General features: G+C 36.6%; 1 protein-coding gene across 1 annotated transcript in view; it reads left to right on the top strand.

Annotated features, from left to right (window-relative positions):
• Positions 1-3,341: 3,341 nt before the first annotated feature.
• RASGRF2 (Ras protein-specific guanine nucleotide-releasing factor 2) overlaps positions 3,342-19,506 on the top strand; it is a gene marked incomplete at its 5' end in the record, with an annotated part of 62,626 nt that continues 46,461 nt past the window's right edge. Inside the window, 8 exons of the mRNA XM_010142401.1 lie at positions 3,342-3,502; positions 4,483-4,549; positions 5,407-5,543; positions 9,505-9,587; positions 11,651-11,899; positions 12,196-12,584; positions 15,676-15,804; positions 17,068-17,157. Of these exons, the coding sequence (XP_010140703.1) occupies positions 3,342-3,502; positions 4,483-4,549; positions 5,407-5,543; positions 9,505-9,587; positions 11,651-11,899; positions 12,196-12,584; positions 15,676-15,804; positions 17,068-17,157 (1,305 nt within the window). The remainder of the gene's footprint in view (positions 3,503-4,482; positions 4,550-5,406; positions 5,544-9,504; positions 9,588-11,650; positions 11,900-12,195; positions 12,585-15,675; positions 15,805-17,067; positions 17,158-19,506) is intronic.

Raw genomic sequence — 19,506 nt, 5'->3', positions numbered from 1 at the left:
AGAACTTTATTTATCTAAGTCCTCTCTTCTCAGCTTTTTTTCCCTTAGGTTGTAGCTATATGCATACATATATATAATAGAGTATAGATGTGTGAATTTATTGTTTATTAAAAGTTTGTTTCAGTTTCCGAACGCAAACCGAGGTGTGAATTTCTTCCTTCCCCTTTTTAAAATCCTTCTGCCTCTAATAATGCAGACGGAATCGTTACGGTAATTCGAGGAGTGGGTACCTTGGACCCTCGACCCGTAACAGGTGCCTTTACCTTTGTTCAGACTTTTTCCGTGAAGGTTAGTTACGACTGTGCCGTATGTTATATACTTTACTTTCCTAAGAGTTTAAGTCTGTTGAGCCACAGCAGATGAGGCCATAGGAACTATCTCTGGCAGTGCTTTGCAAAGTAGAGTGTGGATTCTGCTCCAGTTTTCTTGGGGTCTGATTTTCTCTGTCTCTTCCTTAGATACAGACTTTATTGTCAGGTACGCTGTAAGCCATGGCAAGCAGTTAGGGAACATTTTCTGAAGAGTCTAAAGGAAACACAGGGAGTCTCAATCTGCAATCTGGCATTGGCTGACACCCAGACAGCTGGGCATCTCGAGGCCATGTAGATGCCTCCAAACACTGTGTCTGATGTTCCTGCCATCAGCTGCTATGATTTTACCTCTACCAATAAATACATCACAATTGCAAAATTGTGGAATAACTGAAGTTGGAAGGGACTTCTGGAAATTACCCAGTCCAATCTCACCCGCTCAAATCAGCATCAACTGGAGCAGGTTTCTCTCTGTACCATGTCCAGTCAGGTTTTGGTTGTTTCCAAGGATGGAGACTCCACAGCCTCTCTGAATGAGCAGCCTGTTCCAGTGTTACCTCACGGTAAAATTAAAAGACTCCAGAATGGAGAAAGCTGAACTGAATTTGTATAGCTGAGTTACATGTAGGCTAAATTTTATTTCACTTTTTTAAATACAAGATTTTGTGTTTCTTGGATTGAACAAAGACTAATAGAGTGACTATGCTGGCAGTAGTGAAGTACTGAAAGTGCTTAGCTGTGTTAGCTGGATAGAAATTCCTCGGTTTACTCGGAGTCCAAACTGTACTATTCATGAATGTTCTAAAATTAGCCTCACTTGCTCATTGCAACTGTACATTGGCCAATCGTGACCATTTTTTTCCTTAAGAGGTAATCTGCAGTAGAATGCATGGTGGGCAAATACCCAGTTATATTAATCACAAGAACTTGATGGGAATGCATGAGGTCCTTGGTTGATGTCAGCCTTGCAGCATATACGGAAGGTGTGTTTTTCTCTGTAAATACTGAGTATCAAAGAAAGATAATGCAGTCACTCTTTTCAGCATTTTAAACATCTAGTTTATGTTGATTTACCTTATTAGACGTTAACATATCAGCTCCATACAAGAACATCATTTAACCTTCAGCCCATTTTAGCAGAACAGGTACTCCTGCAAGCATTCTAATAAAAATTAGAAAAATAAAATGAAAGCTACCTGTAAAATTAAGTCTCTAAGCATATCGTATTTATAGATAGTATTATTCTAAGAAGAATAGCAGAATTATTCTAAGCAGAAACAAAATGTACATGTTGAATATTGTTACCCTAAATGTGTAGAGGGAATTTCGGGAGAAAAATGACACTGAGAATTTTGTGATGGGAAGTTGCTTGGGAATTACTTTGTACACGCTCCTTGGCACTGGAACCTAGGGCGCAGTCAGTGTGACGTGAAAAAGTCACCTTTTCAACGCTTGGGAATGATGTCCTCCCTGCCTTTCACAGGGGAGGCAGGTAGGCTGCTTTTGTCCAGGGTAAATGTAGAACAACCAATAAGCATTTACGGGTTTTGGTCAGAATTTAAGTGAAGCTAAAAAATGTTCCAGACCTTTGCAAATTTCTAGGGTAAAACTTTACTCCACTCTTTTGTGGCTGTGACACGGATTATGTTGTACACGTTTGGTTTAGATGTGAATTGGCTGTCAAAGAACGCTGGCCTGTTGCATTTACTGGTGTGTATTTTGCTATGTTAGACAGCTTAAGTTTCAAATAAATTAACAACTTAAGGATAATTAAATATATAGAGGGAGATAAGTGGAGAAAAAATATAGATAAACAGTAGCTTACTCATTTAGCTGAATTTCTCTGTTAGTTTAAAATTATGTATGTGAACTTTGAAGAGGGTAATTTTTTTGACAATGTAGGGTAAGAATTACTAACCTAATATCTCATGGGTAATTCTTGTCAGGCTTGCATTGTGTCAAGTTGCTGCCACTAGTTTGAGCTTTGATATAGCTATGCTAGTCAAATATCTTCTTGCCTCTGAAAAAAAGCAGGCCAGTATCCATTCCCTCATGGATGATTGCTGCTGTTACTTCCTTCGCATCATCTCTGGTGCTTTTTTGACCTTGAGTGAGGCATAGCAGGGAGCTAAGTCAGCTACTTCTTTGTGGCATTAGTTTCCTGCTCGTTTAGCTCTATTAGCTAGCTAATGTTGGAATGACAGCCAGTGTAAGGGCGATAGTAAGGATAGATGTGTGGGAACAAGATTAGGAGGTCTCTTGGCTTCCCTGTCTGGTAACAGCATGTTGTATCATAAAATCTTTTCCTTAAATATATAGAGGAATTGCACCTCACCACCAAATTTAACTCCAGATCCAAATTCGGAGGTGATGCACATGGTGGTATCAATCTGTAAAAGTTGGTCAGAGACTGGTTTTGAGGTATGAAACGGCAGAGAAGCAAAGCTGTCCCCAATCTGGAGCTCTGCAGAGCACAATTTCAGACTTATGTAACCAGGTTCAATTTAGTTCAAAAGTGTTTTACTGGTAACACATTTCAGATGAGCTGTGGAGCACTGAAAATTATGCAGTATAAGATAAGAAGAAGAAATGTGCTTAATTTGCATCTCTTGCACACAGGCACACACACACAAAATTCCTTCAAAACCTGTTCTTTTCATCCTCTGTCTCTTTGGCTTGTAAGTAAGCTATCTTTGGCAAGTCTAGCAGTTGTCAAAATTGCAGCTTGCTGTTCAGCTTCATTTTCTGATCCATGTGCTATTGGCATGTGTAAATAACGTGCCCAGGATCTAATCCTGCCATGTACATAACTATTAGTCTAGACTGTACTTTCTTGACTCTATTTATTGTAAAACACAAAGAGAACTTGTGCAAAAAAAGATGATTGGCTTGTTCTTAAAACAGATGCTGATATTTATTGATATGAAAAAGTTGCATTAGTCAATATCATAATATTCAATGCATTAACACTTTAAACACTGCCTACTAAATATTATTATAGTACTGTAAATTTTGGATCTTTATTCTCAGGTTCCCTAATTCAAGTCCCTTCAGTTGAGAGGGGAAAACTTAGCAAAGTTCGTCTGGGATCATTATCTTTGAAGAAAGAAGGAGAAAGACAGTGCTTCTTATTTACAAAACATTTTTTAATTTGTACCAGAAGTTCAGGAGGAAAACTGCATCTTCTCAAGGTATTCACTTTACATTATGACTCAGTTTACAAAATGAAAACATGACTTCAGTGAAATGTCAATATTTTAATGTTTTATGGCTTTAACTGGAGGTTTGTTTGCTTTGTTATAAAGAGAAGTGAGGTGATGCACAGTTGTTAACTGCTTTGTCTTTTGCATGGCAAATAATAGAGTTCAGCCAAAATCCTTACTGACAACCATTTCTTTTTCTAGAACCATGTAATGCTAATAAGCTGGTGGTTAGAAGCAAAGCATCAACGTGTCTTATTTGTGTAACCGAGCACTGAATGTAAATCAGGTTTTGGTGCATAAATCGGCCAGTACAACCCCGTGGAATTACCAAAGAATTTTCCAGAGCTTTAATAAAACTAATTTCAAAAGTCAGTTCTGTTTTCCTGAACAGCACATTCTTTTAAATCAAAAGCTCTTCTAACAACACTCTAGCTACATTTTTTGAGAATCAGGCTTTCATAGTGTTGGCTTGTGAATAAAGAGATGCTGGTAGTTTACAGAGTGATTATGTTGAACAGAATTTTAATTTGACAAGAACGTTCCTGAGAGGTTATTAAGACTGTTTGTATGCTTCATCACTTTGCACCCCTTAAATAGTTCAAGTATTTTGCAAAGTAAATAGAGTATAACTGAACCTTTAAAAAAGCTTCTATGTATGTGATTCAAATTCAGTAGAAGATGAATTTCTAGTTACTTTTTTTGAGACTTGTGAACAAGCCTGTGTGTGAGATAAATTATAGAGTGGTAAAAATTAAAGAAACTTTGCACATTTGATAATTGATTTATTGTTTTATTTGATAATCTATCTATGTTTAGTTCTCAAGGAAAAATATGCATAATGAAATTGATGCATCTTCCTGAGACCTCTGAATAGAGTAAAACCTTAGAGTAAGGTATATGGAAGTTTAAAAATAACTATAGTGGGAAAAAATGTCAAAACTTGTGAAAAATGTGCTTTGTTTTCATAGACGGGAGGTGTTCTGTCTTTAATAGAGTGCACATTGATCGAGGAGACAGATGCGAGTGATGATGATTGTAAGTTAAATTCCACTGCTTATAGTAATTACAGTTTCTAGTTTCTTAAAATTGGTACCCTTTGTTTAGTTTTCGTAAAAGCATATTGATAATGTTCTCCCCTCTCTTGAAATCAGAATGATACAGCGTTAAACTGATTCAGAAGAATAGATATTTCAATATTGGGCCAGCTGGCTTGGATAAAGGTTTGTTTTGTTAGGTTTTTCGTGCTGTTGACATCCCACATAGGATTTTCAAGTAGACTGGCTGAAGGAATGTGACAAATTATTTGCTGACTTTTGTATACAACTTCAGCCAGAGGATCTTGGAAAGAAAAAAATATGCCTTAGAAGAAGAAGCAGATAATTGGGCTTCTTAAATATATGGGAGTTGAGTGAGTTGGAAGAATTAGTGGGAAGTTTTTGTCTTGGACTCCCTACAGATCTTGAGTGCAAGCTTGTTCAAATGAAATAACGGAACATATTCCCAAGCTGGTTTTATTGTTACTCATTTTGGCTTCTGTCCTGCAGTTTTAGGCAACTGCACTTGAATCGTGAATGTACATGAATTGTGAAGGTAGTTTCATTAATTTCACTGATACCTCTAGTATGCTGAGAGAATATCAACACAGAAGCTTTAGAAGGACTTTAACCTTATTTGGTATCTTTAAATAGCGACTCCCCCTATTGCATGTTGACAAATTTTTTTTCTATTTGATGTATGTGAAAAACAAAATGAGTTTTGGGTCCCCAGCTGGATTTGCTCCTTGTCAGAGAGAAGTTTTAAAGTAACTTCCAGTTTAAATGAAACCGTTGTTTTCTTTGTCTTATAGTCTGAAGTCTCACATTTTGACTTCTTTTTCCCCCTTGGCTGTAAAGCAAAAGGTTCTGGACAAGTGTTTGGACATCTTGATTTCAAGCTTATAGTTGAACCTACGGATGCTCCTCCTTTTACTGTTGTCCTTTTAGCTCCATCACGACAGGAGAAAGCTGCATGGACAAGTGATATAAGTCAGGTAGCTTAATGAATTTTTTATCTTGTTAATACTGGGATCTTAGTTTATTCTGTATTTCCGAAAACTAATCCCGAGAGAGATATGTTGATTTCTTCAGGGCTGATTTACTGTGATATATATGGTGAACTCTGTTACATGTTTTCTTCAAAATTCTGTCTCTGCATTTGAGTCATAAGTGAAATGTTTCTCTCGGTGAGAGAGATGAGATATAAAATTCAAAATTATCAGTTGACATAATAAGGAGAGTCAGAGCCCATCCAGATGCATATTTTGATTTAAGAAGGATAGCACTTGTTTATTCATTACTTTGAGTCAGATCAAAAAACACCTGAGAGTACTGAGAGTGAAAATGATACCATATCACATCAATAATCATATCCCATGCAGTGAGAAAGTGTGATAAACTCCGTTTTCCACTAAAAAGAATACTAACAAACCATTATAAATAATTACTAAGCATTCTGACTGTTCAGGAACTGTCTCTATTGTGAATGAAGAAAAATGGTATTTTAAAATACTTTGATGTCAGGGATAAAAACATAATAGACAAACTTTTATCAGAATCTATTTGGGAAAAAAAGGTTGCGAGCAAAAAAATCCGAACTTTCAACTAGGCAGATCTGAATTACAGCTATGGTTATTTTGTTTGTGCATGCTACCAACAAGTGCATAGATCTCTCAGAGTACTGAGTTTGAGTCCTATCCTTCACTAGTTTTGAGATAAATAATTGATTAGACAAATATGAATGTGGAATTTGATGGCTTTCTAGAGGTGCTGGCAACCACTGCTGGCAACATCTCCAGATGAATTATCATCATAATGAGTAGAAATTGCTTAAAAATAAGTATTCTGAGTTGTTTTCTTCCAGACTAACTTTTTTAGAGGAACAAAAATACGAAGATAAAAATCTCAAAATATGGTATGAGCTGCAACTCAATGCATACAGGTCTTTCAGACAGACCTGGCTGGAGAAGTTTTTACAAAAAGGATTTTCAGTGAACTTCATTGTTCCATTGACACGTGAAAGTACTGGAATTATTTGCTGGAGAGGCAGGACTGTTTAGGAACCGGGCTGGAACATGGGACATCCAGGAATAAGTCCATTCTCAGCCTAAATAATGTTTAATTTAAATGAGAAAGTCATCTGCAGTCCATGTGGACTAGAGATCAGAGTTTGGTTCTGCCTTCAAAGGTCAGGTCTGCTCCTCCAAAGCACTCCGGCTCCAAACAACACTGCTGTGGTGTTAGGGGAAGAGTTGAAAAGCTCCACAGCTTACTTCAGAGCTGTGTGCCTGCTAAGCTTGGAAGTGTCTTAGCAAGGTGGAGGTAAACATGACTAGCTGCGTGCAGCCAAGAGAGCACAGGGTTGGCCAGACTGCCAGGGAAACAGTTAGAAGGGTTTCCCCCTTGATCTTTCTTTGAGGAAGGGGAGATCTCCCAGCTGTTGAAGGCAAGGGTATTCTGCAGAGATACGGGTCCAACAGTTAGCAGAAACTTTTAAGTGAAAGCCTGAGAAAACTGAGATCTATTTGCACTGTGAGGCTGAAAAAGCTTATCCAGCCTTACAGAGGAAGGGAAGCAAGAGATGCTGAGGGGATAAGCAGCAGCTTAAAAGAAAAAAAGAGATTAAGAAGGGGCACAAGGTGCTCAGCAGACTGCACAGGTATTGTCGCACAAATTGGTACCGTTGTGTTACAAATAGCAGTCAAGTCTGTTGATCTGGTGCTTTTACTGCATCTGGAGAGCTAGAGAGAAGAAAATAACGTGAGAAGCATGCCACCTCTCTTCTGCTGGAGAAGAAAATTTGGGGTGAAAATTTGGATAATGCATGAGAACTTCTAAACAATTGAGAACAATGATGTCCTGAAGTCGCACAAATTGGTACCGTTGTGTTACAAATAGCAGTCAAGTCTGTTGATCTGGTGCTTTTACTGCATCTGGAGAGCTAGAGAGAAGAAAATAACGTGAGAAGCATGCCACCTCTCTTCTGCTGGAGAAGAAAATTTGGGGTGAAAATTTGGATAATGCATGAGAACTTCTAAACAATTGAGAACAATGATGTCCTGAAAACAAAAGCGTGTTTTGACTGAGCCTGTTGCTAGCATGAATGTTGCCATAAAAACTTTCTGAACTGCCTGCCCAGAAGCATTTTTCTCTTTTTAACCCTGGCTACAACACTGAAGGAGGACATAGAAACTATGCTAACAAAAATGGCATATAAAAGGTATTTTTTTAGTAAATACATGTTCTCCTATGTTTGCAAGTAAAAAACATACTGTTCACTCACAGTGAACATTAGTCTTGAATTCTGCATCTTACTAAATTATATATGCGTGAGATGTACAAGTCATATTTGCCTACATGTTCCTAGTGAGTCTTCTTGCATATATATTCCTTTCATGCAAACCATACGCTTATGAAAAATGCATGTTTTTTTGTTGATGCTGAGGAAGCCTCCACGCTTCCAGTTTGGTCTTCCTGTCCTTCAGCCGTAGACCCCCAAAACATTCAGTCTGTAGCTAGAATGATAGTATCGGTCAGAGAGGTGATAAATGCTAGGTGTATGCAGACAGAGGGTAATAGTGCTGAATTACCTCAGGGGGTTTTATCATAGGAGCTAAGTGCTTCTTTGCAGTATTCACTGGGGTAAATCATGTATTTTTATTAGATATGTTTTTCTCAGTGCTTTTAGGTAACAGTTTGATAAAATCATAATGTGAATTGTTACCACTGCATTTTCAAATAATCTTAAATACCCAAATTTAAAGACACATCTAGCTGCATAGATCATATTTTAAATGTATAGTTATATAGATACATTTTATACCTGAAGAGGCCTCTGATTATCTTGTTTGACCAATCTAACATTATCCGTCATTATTTTGCGATGAGATGTTCCAAAGCCAGCAGACTATTTTTATTCTTCAAGTTAAGGTAAATGAAGATTTTAGAAGCTATTTGTTATTGACGTAAAGAAATAGTGTTTTCTTATTTATACATAGCTCTGTATGATACTTAAGGAATAAAACTAGAAGGTGTTATAAAGACAAGAGTCCTGTCCTGTTTGGTAGCAGATTCTTCTTGCAAGCCTGATCCACTGGCAGCCTCTCTGCTGACTGAAGAGCAAGGCTTGTGGTGGTGTGTGATCTTAACTACATCAAAGTACAAATGTACAGACCAGAAGATAATGGTGTACAAATGGCTTCCAGCTACCCCTGTGTACGGCCAGCACTGAGCTGCTTTGGGACTTGAAGAACAGCTTATGCAATTCTACCTTTACACCTCTACTGGCCACAGGACAGCCTGTCATATCGAAAGCAGTATGTGCTGTCTCCACACCCCAGAAGAGTCTTTCCAGCTTCTAATACCTAGCCCTGAACATTTATAGAAGAGTTTGCAAGGAACTCCTTGGACAGCATCTTCATAACTATGTTTCACCACTCAAATTTGTTTCTACGAGTGTTGTTTTTGCAAGTGTTATTTCTCAAAACTGTTTATATATCTCTTTGGTCTTTTTGCACTGTGTAAAGGTTCAGGTATTAGTGTGTCCGTTCGTGTATTAAATAATCTCAGCTTTCTTGCAGTATTGATTTTTCAAGCTTAACACTCATTCAGGAAATGCTAGAGATACTTTTGCTCAGTTTCAAAGGAACTTCAAAGGAAATTTCACTTGTAACTCGAGATACTTAATCATGTAGGAAAAAAAAAGGATGCTGAGCTGAATATCCAGAGTGTGCTGATAAAGATGTGTGGACTTGCAGATGTGCAAATCAAAGGCAGAAGACTTGCAAAGCATGTCCACCACAGCACTGCTTTTCGTTTATGGAAATACCTTGTACCTATTGGTCTATACCCTGTGGAAACTATGCTTTAAGCTTAGAGCTATATGAAAGGTGTGGCAGTAAGTCCCCTTGGCCTGTGCTTGATTTTAAACAATATTTTCAATGTTTATTTTCACAGTGCATTGATAATATAAGGTGCAATGGTTTAATGACCATAGTGTTTGAAGAAAACTCTAAAGTCACGGTGCCACATATGATCAAGTAAGTGCACTATTTGGTTTTTTTCCCAGTGAACAAAATAGCTAGTTGGGGTTTTTTAATAAGAGTTAAAACAAATTTAACTGTGTTTGGAAAAGAAAAACTTATAATTTAACTTTCCCCCCATTTTTCTGAATGGAATTAATTTTGCATCCCAAAACATATCTTTTCAAATCTCTTGAAATGGTAGAAATTGCTCAAAATGGTAAACTCTCAATTCACGGATTTCAGCTATGATTTTTTCTATTATTTATGAAGTTGTCTTCATTATGCTTCAGAAGAATAATTTTATTCTCTGTTAGCTTTTCTCTGTCATGCTGCTCATAATTTTGTTGAATATATTGTAAAATGCCTTCAAAATTTAGATGACTCCAGACAACTTTTTCCAAGGTAATTTTCCAAAGTATCTCGTTGTATTAACCAAAATTTTTCTTCTCTTTGTCCCTCATATTTCTGAGGGAAAATAGTTATTTTATCATAATTTTAACTGATCACATCAAGATAACATCATTATTAATAAATCTTCCTTCACCCTTGGATTCTTTCAGTCATTTATTGTAATACATTTGATAGCAATTTTCAGTACATGACTCCAAATTTCTAGCATAGTTTTATCTCTTGGATCTTCTACAGACCTGTTTTTTCATGCGTTTTACCTACTATTATCCGATATAAGAATTGAGGAATAGAACATAAGGATAGAAATAGAAATATTTCCTTTGTTACTGTTATCTGTCACTAGGCCATTTCTCTTTCTTGGGTGTACTCCATATATGAACGTTTCTCAAAGGCTTCTTTTTGTAATTGTTGCCTCTCCTCTCTTTATGTGGGTTTAGAAAGTAAAAAGAGGTGATGTCTATGAATACACGGTTAGGGCACATACTCTGATCCCTGCAAAGAAGGCATATTATTGTCTTCAGTTTTATTCTAGGAACTCTCCAGTGCGTAAACACTTCTGTTACCTGCTGAATGTTAAAAATACACTCGTCTGTTTTCCAATTCTGGAGTACAGCAAGGTCTTAATCCTAATGTGAAGAGAAAGTAATCTTAATTCTAAAAAAAATACAGGATCTTAAAAATAGACACAAATTTGTGGTTCTTTTTCTGAGATTTTACTCATCTGATTTTTAGCACACATTGACTTTTACAGTCAGATTACTTGGATGAAATAAAAAAAAAAAATTGCCACTTTCCTGAGGACCTAGCTCAAAAAAACAGATTTTTTTTTAATTGTTTTTTATGTAATGCTGCATAGAACTGTGTGGAATGACTTGATGATGTATTCTAAGAAAATCCAATCATTTTAACAAAAAGATCAGGCAGTACTGAAAGATGCTTTACTTAGTCTCCATCTTCATTTTTTTACAACCTAAGCTTTCAACTAGATAAAACTAAGCAAAACCTCATTTGGGAAAAAACCCATCATTAGTGGATTAAGTAAATAATTGACTTTTTTTTTTTTAATGTTCATCAAAAATTGGTCCAATTTTTTTTTCACTCAAACATAACCTCTCCGATGAGATGAAACTTGAGATGTTTTGTGCTGTTTGCCTTTTTTTTTTTTTTTTTAAGTAAATCTTGGAGCCTGAGGACAGGTGTTACCTTTCTGGTGAGCCTTAAGCTTAGCTAAAGTATTAATTTTGCTGTCTTTTGGTAGGTCCTTCAGTTTATTTTAGATAAAGCTAAAAAAAAATCTCAATCAGTCTGTAATTACTCTGTAGTGAGCTTCTAGAAATATTGGATAAGAGGCCACAACAGTATGAAGGAGACAGCTGTCTTGTTTCAGGAATGTAACCCTCATTAAGGGTTTCTTAGACTTTGAGATAAAAATTAATTATTTGCCAAAAAATTTTTTTTAATTCCTTAGTTATAGCATAAAATATAACTGAATGGAAGCAGGTGTTGCCTGCTTTTTAGATCAGGAGTTTTCTTGTGTCAATAAAATACAAGAATGCTTATGTATTTGCTGCTTCTATGTTGACGGGAGCAGCTAAGCTGATAGCACTGCTGTTACCAGACTCACTCTTCCTCTTTGGTAAAATGTTCTAAATTTAACTTTTGTGTAGATCTGATGCTCGTCTTCACAGAGATGACATTGATATCTGCTTCAGCAAAACACTGAATTCCTGCAAAGTACCCCAGATCCGTTATGCAAGTGTCGAGCGCCTTTTGGAGCGGCTAACAGATTTGCGATTTCTAAGTATTGATTTCCTGAATACTTTCCTACATACTTACCGCATATTTACTACTGCAGCTGTGGTACTGGAAAAGCTTTCAGACATATACAGACGGCCCTTCACTTCCATTCCTGTCAGGTGAGCTCTGGGGTTTTCCTCTTCTATCACAGATTTGTCATGGAATTACCATGGCAGCATTTGTTGTTAGTTTTATTTTACCATGGTTTTCTGTTATAATCTAAGGAGAAAATTCTTCATTTGTAAATAGGACATAAAGTTTTTAGGTAAGTCTGTCTCAACTTTCTGCCCCAGCTTTGAGGACTAAGTGTCATGCAGTGCCATGCAGATTTGCATAAAATTTATTTGTAAGGGTGTTCACTTAAATGTCTTTGGTGTTTGTTATCATCTGTTGCATTTTTTCTTCCTGTTTTCAGGTCTTTGGAGTTATTCTTTGCTACCAGTCAAAACAACAGAGGAGAGTACCTGCCTGATGGGAAGTCACCACATCTCTGTCGCAAGTTTTCTTCTCCTCCTCCATTGTCACTCTCTAGAACTTCCTCACCTGTCAGAACCCGAAAACTGTCGTTGACCTCACCACTGAATTCAAGGATTGGTGCCCTTGACCTCTCTGCCTCATCTGTGGCGAGCAGTCCTACCTCGACCTACAGCCCAGCCACCTCCCCACCACCAACGGGTAGCAAAGTACCGCTGGACCTTAGCAAAGGACCCTCCTCTCCTGAGCAAAGCCCTGGCTCCATAGAGGACAGTTTGGAGAACCCTCGCGTTGACCTCTGTAACAAGCTGAGGAGAAGCATTCGAAGAGGTATTATATACCCACAAAATATGAATTTACTTTTGATAAATAGGGAAGTCTCTAAGGTGGGCTTCACTTGTATCAGATTACTTCTTTTTTTCTATTCCTGATGATGGTAAGTTGTGTTGTGACACCAAATACACTGCTTTGTGTCTCTTCTCCACTGGAGGCTGTGATGTGAGTGCTAAGGAGAAAGGCAGAAGGCAATATTTGGTGCCAGTTTTGTTTCCAGAGGTGAAAGATTTTGGAGTTGAACCATTACTACAGGAAGTAAAATGCTAAGTTAAAAAGAAATAGGGATGTAGAGACCTAACAGCTTTAACATGTTTTCGTAACAGGGCTAGTTTCCCAGAAAAATTTCATCACTAATCTAGGCAAATAATTTATGTGATGCACTTCCTACCTTGGTGAGATTCACACCACCTGGTTGTTACCCATCCAGAAGGCAGATGTCTAAAATAGATTAATTGTTCCTATGCAAATGCTTGTTTTCCTCTATGCATTGTGTAAGGCACCTTGGAACAGGTACTACTTCCAGAAGGCTGAAGTTAGTTGATGTAAATCTCAGTGTGGGCATCTAGAGTGGGATCACTATATTTATAGGTGGCAAAGCAGCAATGTAGCTCTAATCTCATAGGATGCATAACTGTGCACTTCACATTGCTCTTTGGGATGGTCTTCTACATTAGAATAGAAGTATATAGTAATTTTTTTAATAGTTATTAAATTAAACAGAAGACGAGGGAATTAAAAAATGCTGGTTTATTCCTAAAATTCATATTTAGAAATGGTCTTTCATGGCCTGACTTACAGTCTGAAGAGTTAGAACTGTAAATCTGAGCAAAATGGAACTCAATTTTACTTGCAAGTACTCTTAACAATGAAAACTGATATAACCCAAGAGGAAAGAAGAAAAAGATTACCAAATATAAACTTGGAAAAATAAATATGATTTAAGCATTATGTTAGTGATGGATTGAAATAAGTGCCCTGGTAAGAAATTTGTATTATGCAGAGAGATTGTTATTACAGAATGTAGACTATTGTTTAACAAAACATCTTTTTAACAGGTAAGCGAACCACCTTAGCATTGTAGAAGTCTATGCTCTCCCATGCTTTAAGCTTTTATAAAGTGCTGGTGGGCTGTTATGCTTAATCATTATATTTCTGTATGCTGGATGTTTTTAAATTAATAGCATAAGACTATTTATATATATATAATACTGTATTTACTAGGTAGAGTTGGGCATATTCTTCTTGTGCACCACTGTAACCACCTACAAATCAGTGTGATAGCACAGGTAACTGCAGTCTTGTGTGTAACATTTTTTGCTATACTCTGAAAAGTAAACTAGTACAAAATACGTTATTGTGGCCTAGTGTTAGCACTAGGCATTGTTGCAGAGGTACTCAGATTTTGCATTCCAGTCTGTCTAGCTGGAAGTGTCATCTGGGCAGCATAAGTAACATTTGGAAATGGCAAGAACCTCATATAAATGCTAAATTGCTGTCTGTGCAGTGTCTCCAGTCCCTTTGGGGATCTCCTGCAGTACAGTTTGCACTCAGTTCGGAGGAATTCGCAGCTAGGTAGCTGTGTTCTGTGGGGGAAAGTCCTTTTGTCACCAGCTGTGTATAGCATGCTAAGGAAGAGGAGTAAGTTCAAAAGAAATCTTAAAAGGAGAACAAAAATGGGTAGTAAGTGAACTACAGAACACTAATCTGCATGTTTCTTATCATATGGTTCTTTGTTTCTGAAGTTTTCTGGGTAGGGAGACCAGTTCTACTTAATCAGGAGCCACCACCTCATTACAGTTAATACTGTGGCTATGACACTGCCCAATTTCCAAGAAAACTATGGCTTACTCTAAATTCAATATAACTGTACAAATTCTGTTTCCCAGGACATATTGTGGTGGTTTTTGTTCCCCTTAAATGTTGTCCATTTAGATCCTGGAGCTTCCACCTTCATCACCCACTTCCAAAGTTGTTTTTTGCTTTTGAAGTCTTTGTTTTCCGAAGTTTTTGTTTGTATGTATTTTTATATAAACAATACTTATGTAGCAGGTGCAGCTGCCATTCGTATGAAATATAGGATGTATTTTATCGGTTTGTTTTCCCTCATTTTGGAAGTAGTATTTCTGCCGCTTCTTTTTTATTCTGATAGGATAGTTCCGATAGAACTCCTCCATGGAGTAATCTGCTCTTCAGTGCTGTTTGGCTGCTTCATCGGGCAGATTATGATTACACATGATTATTCAGCAAGAATTCTTTTCCCTAGCTCGTATAAAACCTGAGTTCAAATATCCATGCATTTCACTGCATATTTTCCTGACTTAAATCGCAGTCTTATCCAAATTATTTTTGAAGCTGACAATTAGCTGTTATTTACCAAGTTCTTTTATTTATGAGCTTTTGTGTGGCTGTGTCATTGGTACGAATTCCCGGTCCTTTAACTCCATTGAGAAGATAATTATTGCTGAGTCTTCTTAATGGAAAAGTTTCACGGCAAGTTCCAGAAGCAGTGCTGTTTAAAACGACTATAAACCAGAGATTAAACATAAACAACTTTGTGTTAGATGGTATTTAGTGGTATTAGGTTGGTATTGAAACACTGGTATTAAGTGCTATTAATTAATGGGCGTTTTTAAAAAAATACTTTTCAGTCAAGTCCCCTTTGATGTACATATTCTTTTTTTTTTAATGCAGTACAATTCAGATCGTTCAAAGTTGATCACTTGCAGACTTTCTATCATTTGGTGTTTATAAACTGAGTGTCATGAATCACCCACATGCCCTGTGATCTCTGCAGAGGCACTCCATATCTTAGACAAACTAATCTGACTATGCTCTGTGCTTTAAAAAAGCATCTTAACGTATCTTAATGACCCATACTGTAGTTCCCGATGGTCTCTTGATATTTTCAAAGAACATTTATTCTTTACAGATACTATACTGTACTAATAATGTCATAAAACACGATATATAATATTTGATAAGTTGTTACATGTTTATTTTGATGGTGCAATCTAATCTAATATACATTAAAGAGTTGTAAACTATGAATGATCAACCCAGTATTAACATATATTCTCTTTTAAAGCAGCAGTTTTAGAATCTGTGTCGGTGGACCGGACAATTCCTGAAAGCACCTCAGCAGTGGATACCACAGAGCTTTCCCCATGTAGATCCCCTTCGACGCCACGTCATCTCCGCTACCGTCAACCTGGAGGTAAGAACCTGATGTGTCTTGCTTCTCTCAGTCACTTACTGTGGCTGTAATCTTTGCAGAATATTGGGAAAGAATAATGTTTGAGTAATGTGTTTTGCTTCTGTTTTCCATATTTCTCAGGTATTACAAAAAAAGTTGGTAGAATGTGAATTACGCCAGTTAATTTGTACAGTAATAACAAGAGACTTGGAAGCATATTACGACTTTGATATGATGAAATAGCTTAAATAGCCCTAACAGAATATGCCTGAGTTCAAGACTAATATCCAGTCAGTCCTATTCTCACAAAACTCTCAAGAACTTGACAGATTTTTTTCAGCTAAGGGGACATATTTTGGGCACCACATGTAATCATGAAATACACAACACCCATTATTGTCAATGGGGAGTGACTCTGTTTCTTTGTAGAACACTGAACATCTGCAGATGGTGTCACGTTATTCATTCCAAAATTCGAATAAACTGCTTGATTGAAGAGGAGAAGTGAGAGCTGGAACTCCTCAAATAGGTCTCATGTGGTGCTTTGAAATCATTACCAGAGCTGCCCATGAATGCTTAAAACGCTGTCATGTCATGCAAGCCAGATTTCTAGGCAGTTATTTCATTCCTGGGATTAAAACAACAAAAACAGAGCGGAGTCTTCTCAACTGTTAATAAGTTGCTGAGACACTTTAATTTTAGAGCAATAGTAACCTTCTGTTATTGAACGTGTTTAAGATGACATGGCAAGATTTGGGAGTTGGAAGCTGGGGAACAGTACCTGTTATCTGAGTACTAGTCAGAAGCAATGTTCGCGGTACTCCCTTTAGAGAAAGTTTGATAAATTATACAAAACTGTATTCAAGCTAGGCAGTGGCCTAGGAAAATATATGAATCTAGTTATCAGAAGTTGGTTAATATGCTGAGTTCTCCAACGTGATTTTTTTTGTTTGTTAATTATCTACATCATCATTCTTTTTGTAATTTTTTTTTCTTTTCTGTTTGGTTACTGCTTATTCCTCACCTTGGTAGTGTCTTAGACTTTTTTTTCTGTAGCGGCATTAATTATACCAACCTGGAAATAGAACTTAAATCACAAATATAATTATGGAATTTTTATTTCCCTTAATATAAAGTCCTCTGACAATGAAAACATAAGATATTCACAAGATCTAAACATTAGGGAAGATTTTTATTATTGTTGTTGCTTAACTTGAAAAATAGGAGAAGTATTTTAACATATTTAACATATTGTTAACTGTTCTCTGCCTGTTCCCTTTACAGTACAAACTGCTGACAACAGCCACTGTTCAGTTTCTCCCGCTTCTGCTTTTGCTATTGCTACAGCTGCAGCTGGACACGGGAGTCCACCAGGTGAGAGAAATGTGCTCTACAAAAGAGAGATAACAATAAGATACGTAGGTCTCAAAAGGTAAATATTTCTTAAGAATATACTTATCTGAATCCTAACCAGCCTCTGATTTGTTACTTTAATCTGCTGGTGATTTGAGTCTGGAATCCTGTCCTTTGTGTGGACATTGCAGTACAGCATTCACAGATAATGGGATCCTTGGCTTATGTAGTCATTGTGAAAATATTTGTAACATAATGCATTTAATTGAAAATGAAATTGACCCATAAGCATGACTACAACATCTTAAGACAGGTTTTTTCAGGTACATCTGCCCTGTTGCATTTCCTGATGAGGTAGTCTGGAAATTTTGGTGGATAAAGCAATTGATGTCATGAAAGAGTAGAATCATCTTTTAGGCTGTTTATATTCCACCCTTGGAAATTGTCAGCAACCATCACCATGTCTACTTGAAAGAATGAAATTATTAGAATTATCTTCTATATCATATAAGGACTACATATTATACCGTGTACCTTCAGGAAGCTTATGTGATCTTTGTGCCTGTGTTTTGTGGACTCCGAGGGGATTGCCAAACTATTCACAGAGATTTTGAAATGCCATGGTATAAAAAAAATGTTAGCTTTTCTTTCTGACTTAAATCTGACTTAAATTATATTTATCACTCCATGATTTCAGTTCGTCATTTATTAGTTGAATTGTTGTATTCTGTCATCAATATTTATAGTCCAGCCTATTACTGGAAGATTAATATTTTACATATAAGTAATCTGCTAAACATCTAGATCATATCTTTCTTGGTGGTTTTTTGTTTTATAATTCACTAAAAATTTTAGTTTTTATTTTGAAAATGAACTTTTTTATGTCCAAGGTTGTGATATGTAAGAGCAGTTGTAGTTAACTAAATTATTGCAAATGTCTATGGTATATGCCTTGGAAAGCAGCTGTGTTGTCCTCTGACTCGAGGTATGAAGTACATCTGAAAATACTTGATTTATTTTGTTTGCTTGCTGTCTTGCTCTGTACCCTTTGACATATTAATAACTTCCACTAACTGAATCCTGTCTTAGGTCATGTTAGAAATAAAAACCAACTTTTTTTAAAGTCCACAAAATCACTTTGACTTTGCATTGACCCACTCAAGCACACAGTTTTCTGGTTATGTATGACAAATCATAGTCCAAATGTAAATTAACACCTGCTTCTTCTCTGTCCGAGCTGTTGGAATGTCAAGAGCCTGCTCTGAAGCTTAGTCTTAAAATCACTCATGAAATTCTATGCAATTCATACAGTCATCAACAACTGCAACACCTTAATGGCAATATGTCAATTGCTAATTGCTGTCTAGTTATAGTAATGCGTAGAAGAAAATTATTCAAGGAAATAGACATGATTATAAAGGCAAACATAATTTTTTTCCAAAAATAATTCCTTATTTTACCCTGAAAAAATTTGATCTTTGGATTTTGTATACACTGTATGTAAAGCTATGGTCATTCGCTTGATGTGTGAGTAGGCATCATGAGAAAATGATTTCTGGACAAACATGGATCAGTGCTGCTATGACTCTTATGTACTTCTTGTGATCTTGAGATGATCACAGTAAAGTGATGTTCAATTTTAGGAAATTTATGAACCTGTCACAGACATCTATTTAGTAATTTTTTTTTGAAATGGTGAATATCCTCTGCCTTTGGAATCAGACACTACCATTGTGATACATTTTACTGTATGTTTACATTCCAGTATGTTTACAAGTTGTTCAAAAAGGACAGTAAGAGTAAAAAATACTGTTCTGTCCCATTAGGACCAATTCAATTAAAAATGACTGGTTTTGTATTGTTACAAGCACAGCTTTTCAATATTGGTAGTATATGAGAGAAAATAAACTCTAGAAGTATGTAGTCAGTTGAAGAAGTATCAAAGCATGGGGATGTTGAAAAGGCAAAAAACAACATCCCTAATACTCTTAAGTAATTTTGTGTGTTGCTGTTTAAGATAGTTCTGAACAAAAGGTCATTCTGCTGGGAGATGTAAAAAACAGTAAGAAGGTTTTTCCGCAAAACCAAGTGTGTGGTGGGGAGTTGCCCAAGACTGAGCTGGAGCAAAACTGTCCACCTGTAATCACTATGAAAGCTCAAGGCTGCAAACCACAGCTTAAACAGCTCAATCACCTGTTTTATTGCTTGATGCAATTAATCATAGTAGAGATGGTGTGCAAGTTGTAGAGTCATGCAGTTCAAATTCGGGTAATTAAAACAATTTTATTTCGTTCATATATGTGTTATCATATTTAGGTGTTTTTTTTAAATAATGCCCTTCCCTCCCCCCTCCCTCTCCCCTTCATTAAA

Source organism: Buceros rhinoceros, unplaced genomic scaffold (genome assembly GCF_000710305.1).
Source record: "Buceros rhinoceros silvestris isolate BGI_N320 unplaced genomic scaffold, ASM71030v1 scaffold14448, whole genome shotgun sequence".
Taxonomy (NCBI): domain Eukaryota; kingdom Metazoa; phylum Chordata; class Aves; order Bucerotiformes; family Bucerotidae; genus Buceros; species Buceros rhinoceros.
The sequence above is the reverse complement of the archived record's forward strand: the minus strand, read 5'-3'. Positions and strand labels throughout refer to the sequence as shown.